Raw genomic sequence first — 10,843 nt, 5'->3', positions numbered from 1 at the left:
GCTTTTTTGTGTTTTATTTAAAATAAAGGATTTTTCGGTGTGTGTGTTTTTTTCACTTTACTTACGGGTTGATCATGTCAGCTGTCACATAGACGCTGTCATGATCAAGGCTGGACTTAGTGGCGGCGATCCGCCGCCATTAACTCCTTATATTACCCTGACTGCCACTGCATCACGGCAGCAGGAAGAGCAGGGGACACTCCGGTACTGTCGCATAATGCATGCGATAGTCCCGGGGCAGCTGCGGCTGATATTCTCGGCTGCGGGAGGTGGGAGGGAGGTGGGGGACATTAACCCTGCCCCTCGCCCTCCCCAGCCTGAGAATACCGGGCCGCCGCTGTGTACTTACCTCGGCTGGAAGGTAAAAATACAGCGGAGCCCACGTGTTTTTTTTTCTATATTTTCGTTTGCTTTCTATGTGTATTCTATATGTCTGTGTCTGGGTTCTATGTCTGTGATGTCTGTGTGTGTGTCTGATGTGTGTGTGTGTGTGTTTACTCTCTGCTCCGCTTCCTCTTCCTGTCATAATGACATCACTTCCCTGCAAACCGCAGGCAAGCAATGTACATTACCGCAGGTAAATCGCGAAATACCGGAGGGAATAATGCAGGAAAACGCAATGAACAGCACAGAATTTGCTGCCTGCGTTATTCCCTGCAGGATTTCACGATTACATTGCAGTCAATGGAGTGAAATCCCGCAGCGACATGCGGAAAAGAAGTGACATGCAATTGTTTTTGCTGCGGGAATCTCGCAGCAAAACGTGCAGCTGTCAAATTCCGCATAGTGCGCACAGCATTTTTTTTCCCATAGGTTTTGCTGGTAATTCACTGCAGAGATGTTATGAACATTTTCTGCAGCGAAACATGCAGCAAAACCGCAGGAAATCCGCAGGAAAAACCGGTAAGTGCGCACAGGGCCTAAATAAGATTTATTTCTACCAATTTTAAGAATTTAATAAGGGGGGCACCGTTTTGATGTTCACCTCAGATAGCAGAGAGGCTAGGTTCACCCATGCTCACATCCATCTCTCTCAGTCTCTCACATCCATTTTTCTCGCTCTTTTACATTCCTCTCTCTTGCTTTCTCACAACCCTCTCTCTTGCTTTCTCACATCCATCTCTCTCGCTCTCACAACTCTCTCTCTTGCTTTCTCACATCCATCTCTCTCGCTCTTTCATATCCCACTCTCTTGTTTTCTCATATCCATTTCTCTCTCATATCCATTTCTCACTCTCTCATATCTTTTTCTTCCTCTCCCTCATATCCGTCTCTCCCGCTCTCATATCTATCTCTCTTGCTCTCTCACATCTGTAGCACCCACGGAGCAAGGGGTTAACTGTTACTCGTCGCCGAGCCGGTGATGTCGGGTCTGGGGATGTTACGGGTGGCCCCGAGGCGTATAATAAAAGGGAAGATGATGATGGCGGAGGAGATGATGGGGATAGTTTGTCTTGTGACGTGTGGTACGCGGCCAGAGATTAACCGCCGCTGTCCTTCGGGGCTGATGGTGTCGCAGCAAGGATGTTTCTGTTCCCCACAGGTGGAGCGGGCCCTGGGGAGGACTATGAGGGTAGTAGTCGTGACTGGCGCCAAAGCGCGGGGAGACGGCGCCAGCAATGAGAGACTGAGTCAGCTGCTGCAGGTCCAAGTATTTTTACTCACAGTTCCAATGCAGCCTCAGGGTAGCGGTCTCTGCCGTGATGGGCCCCAGCCGATCCCGGATCCTTTGGAGATCAGTAGCAGTCCGGTAGTCTGTAGGCCCTTCCGGTTTGCACTTTTAAAGAAGATGAATCCCCGTGGCCTAAAGCTATTTGGGGATCCCAGTCCTTGTAGTTTTTAGCTTTCGTCCCGTGTGCAGGTGACGTGGGTTTGCAGTGGTGTCGGACTTCTTAATCACAACCCCGGGCCCTATGTGCCACTGTGCTCCGGGAAATAGTGGTGGTCAGAGGGATGTACAATCCCCCAGTCCTGAAGATTCGGGTGATTCAACTTGAAGTCTGTTCCACCCTAGGGCTCTGCACCCTGCTCTGTGCCGTTCCCGAGGGAGCAATGAAGCTCTCCCCTCGGCGACCGAATTCTCTCCTCCGTCCCACGGGAGCTACCGAGAAACCCGTCTGCTCCTCTCCTGCTGGAGAACACTTAACTGTTGTGTTGGCTCCTAACTCCCTCTGGTGGCCACTCCTCTCCCGGTTTCCTGTCACTAGTGGCAGCCCCTCATGTTTGGTGACTACCTTAAGACCCAACCTTAGCCCGGTCCCCAATGGGGAGGGCAACCTAACTGTGTGTATGAGCTTGTGTGTAGTGAAACCGGTACCAACCTCCTCTGGATCCAGGATGAGTACCGCACCTTGGTGAGGTGCAGTACCCTGTGGCGACTGAAGCTTCAGGGGTGCCAAACATCCATCTTTGTCACTCACATCCAACTCTCTCGTCCTCGCACATCCATCTCTCTCGCACATTCATTTCTCTCGCTCTCTCACATCTATCTATCTCGCTCTCTCACATCCGTCTCTCTCGCTCTCTCTCTCTCATATCAGTCTCTTTTGCTCTTTCATATCCATCTCTCGTTCATACTAATCTCTCGAGCTGTCTTATATCAATATCAATAGCTCTTTCTTTTTCATCTCTTGCTGTCTCATATCCATCTCTTGCTCTCATATCAGTCTCTCACTCTCATATCAATCTCCCGCTCTCATATCCATCTCCCGCTATCATATACATCTCTTGCTCTCATATTCATCTATCTCTCATATCCACCTCTCACTTTTTCATATCCATCTCTCGCTCTCTCTTATGCATCTCTCACTCTCTCATATCCGTCTTTCTCTCATATCCATCGTCCTCTCTCATATCTATCTCTCATTCTCTAATATACATCTTCCTCATATCTCAGTCTTTCATATCCATCTCTCTTGCTCTCTCATATCCATGTCTCTTGCTCTCTCATATACATCTCTTTGTCTCTCTCATAGCCATCCCTCTTGCAGTTTTATATCCATCTTTATAGCGCTCTCTTATTCTTGTCTTGCTGTCTCATATCAATCTCACTCGCTCTCATATCCATGTCTCTCGCTCTCTCATATCCATCTCTCCCTCTCTCTTATATCCATGTCTCTCGCTCTCTCATATCCATGTCTCTCGCTCTCTCATATCCATGTCTCTCGCTCTCTCATATCCATGTCTCTCGCTCTCTCATATCCATGTCTCTCGCCCCCTCATATCCATCTCTCCCTCTCTCTTATATCCATGTCTCTCGCTCTCTCATATCCATGTCTCTCGCTCTCTCATATCCATGTCTCTCGCTCTCTCATATCCATGTCTCTCGCTCTCTCATATCCATGTCTCTCGCTCTCTCATATCCATGTCTCTCGCCCCCTCATATCCATCTCTCCCTCTCTCTTATATCCATGTCTCTCGCCCCCTCATATCCATCTCTCCCTCTCTCTTATATCCATGTCTCTCGCTCTCTCATATCCATGTCTCTCGCTCTCTCATATCCATCTCTCCCTCTCTCTTATATCCATGTCTCTCGCTCTCTCATATCCATGTCTCTCGCCCCCTCATATCCATCTCTCCCTCTCTCTTATATCCATGTCTCTCGCCCCCTCATATCCATCTCTCCCTCTCTCTTATATCCATGTCTCTCGCCCCCTCATATCCATCTCTCCCTCTCTCTTATATCCATGTCTCTCGCTCTCTCATATCCATGTCTCTCGCTCTCTCATATCCATCTCTCCCTCTCTCTTATATCCATGTCTCTCGCCCCCTCATATCCATCTCTCCCTCTCTCTTATATCCATGTCTCTCGCTCTCTCATATCCATGTCTCTCGCTCTCTCATATCCATCTCTCCCTCTCTCTTATATCCATGTCTCTCGCTCTCTCATATCCATGTCTCTTGCTCTCTCATATACATCTCTCCCTCTCTCTTATATCCATGTCTCTCGCCCCCTCATATCCATCTCTCCCTCTCTCTTATATCCATGTCTCTCGCTCTCTCATATCCATGTCTCTCGCTCTCTCATATCCATCTCTCCCTCTCTCTTATATCCATGTCTCTCGCTCTCTCATATCCATGTCTCTTGCTCTCTCATATACATCTCTCCCTCTCTCTCATATCCATGTCTCTTGCTCTCTCATATACATCTCTCTCTCTCTCTCTCTCGCTCTCTCTCTCACTCTCTCATATCCATCCCTCTTGCAGTGTCTCATAACCATGTATCACTCTGTTTCCATTTCTTGTATTTCTTTTATCCACCCATTCATTCAATCTTCTCAGCAGAGGGCACAGACAGAACAGGGTCCTGTACAAGAACAGTATATGGGACCTTTGCAGTCCAATAATGCCCTCTTTTTTGTCAGTGACAGAAGCTACTTTCGAGGTGGAAATAGTCCCCTTACTTCTTGGGCCCCTGTAGTGTGTCCACCCCTGTACCTATAACCACCTGCCTTTTTTACCTTCCCATCATTATATCATCATTATACTTCATATCACTAAAACCCATACATTATCTTACAAACTCCCTCCAACCAACACATAGTCCACCTGCGCAGCCGTAAAGCCCGTCCGGGGGTCAGTGACAGGTTGGGGTCACACACTTTCATCTGTAGTGTAATGTAATCACTATATAATGCTGCAGTGAGCCCTGAGCAGAATGTTATTAATGATCAGCTCAGACCGCTCTCTGATTACCCTCTATAAATGCCGCACACATTGATCCATACAGGTTATTACACTTCGCCCTTTCTCTCTGCCCAGGATGGACTGTGTTATATAGAGTCCATACTCCATAGGCCCCGCACTGGGGGCAGGCATGTCTAGCAATGCCTACAATGGGCTGGGCCAGCACTGGGGAGGGAGGGCTGGAGAAACCTGACAGTATTATCTGTCAGCCAGCAGGCAGCACAAAGAGAAAACTCTACTAGCAGAATGGAAGGCAAGGCTTGCTACTTGAATAAACCCAAGGTAAATGCATGGCTACATTGTCTCTGCTTCTCGTTCTCCCTGTTACATAGGACTGCAAGCGGAGACCCTACACAATGCAAACCTACGAACAGTGCAATGTGCACAGAATGCATGAATGAAATAGGGATTACCCTTGATAACAGCGCACGGACTGTATGACCCCCTCCAGTTACCCGCATGGTTGCCAATATGGCTAGTGCTGGCCACATAGCAGATCACACAATAACACTAGAATATTATATATCTTTATGCTGTCGGAATAATTGGGCATCACGCATTAAAGTAATAACCTTTCAAAGTTTGAGCAACTTAAAGCACAAATATTTAACCATTTCACTGCCTGCTCGAGTTGGTAAAGTGAAGTTGTACATAGGACTGCAGGTACAGCTACTGCATCATCTGTAAAGTAGTCGCCCTTTTTCATCCACCCCATTTGATCGTACCTATCTGATGGATGGAGGGCTCCTGAAATTGTCCTCACTTTCTGCTCCGAACGATCAGAAATATGCAATGAAATCATATGGGCAAGAATGAGTCCAAAGTCTCATCCGCTCACTTAGGTTTCTGCTAGTTATTCTCATATATTCATTGGCTTTCTATGAAATAGTCCCTTGTCCCTGCTGAGGGCTGGATTGGCAATTTACATTGGCATTCATTAGAATTCTTGTGCAGTCAAATGGCTAGGTGATTTACCAGTGACGGAGGAATGATGGACAGTCCGTGATTTCGGTGGATGTTGATCATGGAGAGATGCCAACTATAGGACATCCATGTGTTCGGCTTGAGGGTAGATTTACATGACAAATGCCTTTCTTTCTATTTTCTGTTGCAATTGAAATAATTCTTGTAGGAAAGTGTAGCTGTTTTGATAAACCACAGCAAATATAAAAAATCCTATGTAAATGTCCCCTTGTTGTTGCTTTGCATTTGTAAAAAGGATGCAGCTCATCAGCTAGTTATTAGAATGCCAGAAATAATGCAGCCTAAGGGCAGGTGCAGACAACCGTATTTTCAGTCCAAGTGTGATCCGACAACACCTGATTGCACCCAGGTCAATGTTAGTCTATGTAGCTGCTCACTTGTCAGATTTTTTTTCCTTGGACAGTGTCTTGTCAAGGAAAGCAATTGCTGTATGTCCATGTTTGATCCAATATTCAGATCACACTCGACCATGCAAATCAATGAGTGCGTGGGAAACATCGAACTGCACTTGGGTGACATCTGAGTGCAGTCCGATTCCTGACAGAATGGAGAAGATAGAGAAACGTCGTTCTCCACCTTCTGACAGTGTGCTCTGACTCTCATCTGAGAGCATCGGAGCACACTATGATGACACTGAAGCTCTGCTCAGAGTTTGATCACAATATCATTTGGATAATTGTCTCGATTGTCTTGGATGAGAATCTACGGCTGTCTGCATGAGCCCTTGGAATAAGTGCGGAGAAGCACTGAACTTTGAGGACCAGATGGGGCTCCGAGTGCTCATCCACATAATGGACTGTGCCGGAGCTGCCTTCTATTCATACATACTGGTCATAAATAAGACAGATAAGTGCTTTCTGCAGTTTTTTGTAAGTGAACCTAATTTTGAAATAGACCATGTGTACTAGCACGTAGGCTAGCATCAGTACGTGTGTGGTCTGTTCTCTTCAGAGTACACGGACCAAAAATAAGCTCATCTGAACTGAACCTTAGGATGCATTTAGATGAGTGGCATTAAACAACCGCCGAATGGCTACCTGGTTGTCCATCAGCTGTGGTTTAATAGTCTGTTTAGACGACCTGACAGCATTCCAATGCCCACAGAAGGATTAGAAATATCACTGTTTGGGGCACATATACTGTCATTGTTCTCTGCCTGATGAAGAGACCTGAGAAGTCTCGAAAGCTTGCTTTGTAACATCTTTTTATTATAATTAGTTAAAAGGTATCACAATCACAAAATCATAATTTTGTTTCTCTCACAGAGAGCAATCAATCATTGTTCTCTGCAGCACACGCCCTGTTTACACCTCCCCATGATGTGCTGCCGACCAGGATGAGTTCAATAATTTCACCCGATGAATGAGCATTTAGTTCGTTGACTGACTGTGTGATCGGTCGTCTGTCTACACTATCATTTATCCGGAAATGAGTGTTCCTTGGAATGCTTGTGCCTGTTAATCAGACAATGTAAATGAATGGTGAGATGAAGGATCTTGCATAAGAAAAACTTTGCTGCTCTTCTCCAAAAACAGCACCCCACATGTCTGGAGGCTGACTGTGGTCTTGCAGCTTAGTTCCTTTAAAATGAATGGGAATGAGTAGCTGTACCTGTGGAGAAAGGACTCCCATGCGCCCAAATTGCACCACAGTATGGCATAACTTTGTGGACCAAAGAAAGTCAACTAACAGATTAATGGTGTAATCTGTTAATGGTGTAATCTTAGACTAGACAGTTTAATGATGCTCCAGTTATAATATGTTATGAGACACCTTGAAAAATTTGGTGCACTTTTATACTGTCAAAGTTTGCACTGTCCAAAATTTAGAGAGCTTTAGTAAATGAGCCCCACTGTATCTGTGTGGCCAAGAGTGCTGCATCTAGTAGGAATATGGCTGGAAATATGCAAATCAGTCACGTGACCGCCAGCATCAGAGAATCCTGACAGTGTGCAATGTTATAGAGTGACTGCAGATTTTTATCCCAAACCTTGGCAACCCCTTTAAGCACCAAATTGAGGTATGCTTTATCTGTCTATGTAGTGCTCTAAAGGCCGCTTTACACGCAACGACATCGCTAACGAGATGTCGTTGGGGTCACGGAATTCGTGACGCACATCCGTTCTCGTTAGCGACGTCGTTGCGTGTGACATGTACGAGCGACCGCTAACGATCAAAAATACTCACCTTATCGTTGATCGTTGACACGCTGCCCATTTCCCAAATATCTTTGCTGCTGCAGGACGCAGGTTGTTCGTCGTTCCTGCGGCAGCACACATCGCTATGTGTGACACCGCAGGAACGAGGAACCTCACCTTACCTGCGTTCACCGGCAATGCGGAAGGAAGGAGGTGGGCGGGATGTTCGTCCCGCTCATTTCCGCCCCTCCGCTTCTATTGGGCGGCCGCTTAGTGACGCCGCTGTGACGCTGAACGAACCGACCCCTTAGAAAGGAGGCGGTTCGCCTGTCACAGCGACGTCGCTAGGCAGGTAAGTATGTGTGATGGGTCCGAGCGATGTTGTGCGCCACAGGTAGCGATTTGCCCATGACGCACAACCGACGGGGGCGGGTACGCTCGCTAGCGATCTCGCTAGCGAGATCGCAGCGTGTAAAGTGGCTAATACTACTGTGCAGTTGGCTGTCAAGAAGTTAGCATTACATTATAATGACTACCTACTATCAAAGTAGTTTTATTGCTGTTTATTGTACATGAGCGGGATGAGCGATATTTCTAAGAAGAGGATGGAGATAAATAAATACCTTAGGTATGTACTAATCAGCTGTAATATTGAAACCATAATATTTTATCAGACTTAAGGCTGCTTTACACCAGACAATCTATCGTGCGATAGATCGTCGGGGTCACGTTTTTTGTGACGCACATCCGGCATCGCTGGCGATGCCGGCCTGTGTGACACCTCCTAGAGACGCAGTATCACTCACAAATCGTGAGTCGTGTACTGGTCGCTAGGTTCCATAATATCGTTTAATTTAGTTGTTCATCGTTTCCGTGGTAGCACACGCCGCTCCGTGTGACACCCCGGGAACGATGAACAGCAGCTCACCTGCGTCACGCGGCCGCCACCGGCTATGTGAAGGAATGAGGTGGGTGGGATGTTTACGTCCCGCTCATCTCCGCCCCTCCGCTTCCATTGGCCGGCGGCCGTGTGACGTCGCTGTGACGCCGAACGTCCCTCCCACTCCAGGAAGTGGACGTTTGCCGCCTACAGTGTGGTCGCACGAGAGGTAAGTACGTGTGACGGGGTTACCGACTTTGTGCGACACGGGCAGCGATTTGCCCGTGACGCAAAAAGGACGGGGGCGGGTACCATCGATTGTGAAATTGCACAATCGGTCGTACTGTGTAAAGCAGCCTTTAAGCCTGCTTTACACGTTGCAATTTCGCATACGATATCGTATGAGATTTGCAACGCCCCCATCGTATGTGCAGCACGTTCAATTTCTTGAACGTGCCGCACATACGATTAACCCCCGTCACACGTACTTGCCTTCCATACGACCTCGATGTGGGCGGCGAACGTCCACTTCCTGGAGTGGGAGGGACGTTTGGCGTCACATCGACGTCACGCGGCAGCCGGCCAATAGAAGCGGAGGGGCGGAGCTGAGCGGGACGTAAACATCCCGCCCACCTCCTTCCTTCCGCATAGTCTGTGGAGGCAGGTAAGGAGAAGTTCCTCGCTCCTGCGGCTTCACACACAGTGATGTGTGCTGCCGCAGGAACGAGGAACAACATCGTACCTGTCGCTGCAGCGAAATTATGAAAATGTTCGACACTACACAGATCACCGATTTACGATGCTGTAGTGCCACGTGCCACTACATGCCATTGGGAGATTCCCTGACATCGCGGACTAGCGCTCACAGTCTGGTCTTTGCTCAGATCTTTTCACTTGAATATTTCCTATAGTCTCTTCACCTGCTGCCTATGATATCCATCAATTGACAGGTGCCATTGTGTCAGGATTAGTGTAATTCACTTCCCCTATCAATGGTTTTCATGATGTGACTGATGTACAATGGCTTGTGACTTCTGGAATACACCCAAGAAGTAAATGATGGTGGTGTTATGTAACAATTCCATTCATTCTAGATGTAAAGAAGATTTCATCATCAGACAGGTATTCTTTACTGTACAAGCAGTGAGACTGTGGAAATCTTTCCCATGCAAAGTTGTGATGGTTGATTCATTTTAAATGTTCAGGGAGGGCCTGAACACCTTTCTCCAAAACTATAATATTACAGATTATGGGTATTAGATTCTTCAATGGGACATTGATCCAGAGAACTAGTCTGGCTGATTTGTGAATTTTAAGTAATTATTGGGAGCAACAAGACAAAATAATATTTAAAGGGAGTCTGTCAGCCAAACTGACAGCGTAAACTACGCATATAGCCCTATAAAAGCTCTTGTGATGCCACCCTCGCTGGTTACTGACAGCGCTGACTTATCTGAAGTCAGAACTGTCTATAGAGAAAGCTCAGGCAAACCCGCGCTATCAATCACCAGTGAGGAAGGCAAAGCATGCCTAAAAAGGTGCAGTCCTTGTCGCGGGCGGAGGAGGGGACGCCGCGCTCTCCCACTTGCTCGGGTCCGGCTGCCGCTGCGGCTGCTGCGGCCTGCTGCTGATGCTCGGTGGCTCGAGCGATGGGCCGGATCCCGGGGACTCGAGCGGCGCTCCTCGCCCGTGAGTGAAAGGGGATTGGTATTTGGGATTGTTTATTGTCCGTGACGCCACCCACGGTTGTGGTGATTTGTTGACACCACCGCTGCTCTGTATGGGGATCCCGGGGACTGATGACAGGGAGCAGCAAAGTTGTTGGTTCTCCCCTCCATGGGTAGGGGGTAGTTGTCCCGGGGCCCAGTGATGAGGTGGGTGATGAGGGATGGCGGGGCCGGTGCAGGGCTTGGTGGGGTGCAGGGACGCGGGGGCAGCGCTGTGCCTTGCGGCACTGTGGTACTCACTCAGCCTGAGACAGTGACACAGTTCTCGGTAAAACACACGGCTGGAAAGACGGTTCCCACGGACGGCTGCACTTGCTTTTCTCCAGTAGTTGACGGTGACGGTCCCTTTTCCTGCACCTAATGTTTCTGTGTTGGTAGCGATGGGTTCCCACCGGTTACCCACTCCTCGGCTTCAATCTGGGCCAAAA

At 48.0% G+C, this 10,843-nt stretch overlaps 1 protein-coding gene across 1 annotated transcript in view; it reads left to right on the top strand.

The window, feature by feature from the left end:
• The first annotated feature begins 4,891 nt into the window (after positions 1 to 4,891).
• Positions 4,892 to 10,843, top strand: part of ADA (adenosine deaminase) — a 123,821-nt gene continuing 117,869 nt past the window's right edge. The window contains exon 1 of the mRNA XM_075347756.1: positions 4,892 to 4,968. Coding sequence (XP_075203871.1) covers positions 4,933 to 4,968 — 36 coding nt within the window. The 5' untranslated portion in view covers positions 4,892 to 4,932. The remainder of the gene's footprint in view (positions 4,969 to 10,843) is intronic.

Source organism: Anomaloglossus baeobatrachus, chromosome 5, assembly GCF_048569485.1.
Source record: "Anomaloglossus baeobatrachus isolate aAnoBae1 chromosome 5, aAnoBae1.hap1, whole genome shotgun sequence".
Classification (NCBI taxonomy): domain Eukaryota; kingdom Metazoa; phylum Chordata; class Amphibia; order Anura; family Aromobatidae; genus Anomaloglossus; species Anomaloglossus baeobatrachus.
This window is presented reverse-complemented; position numbering and strand designations above follow the sequence as displayed.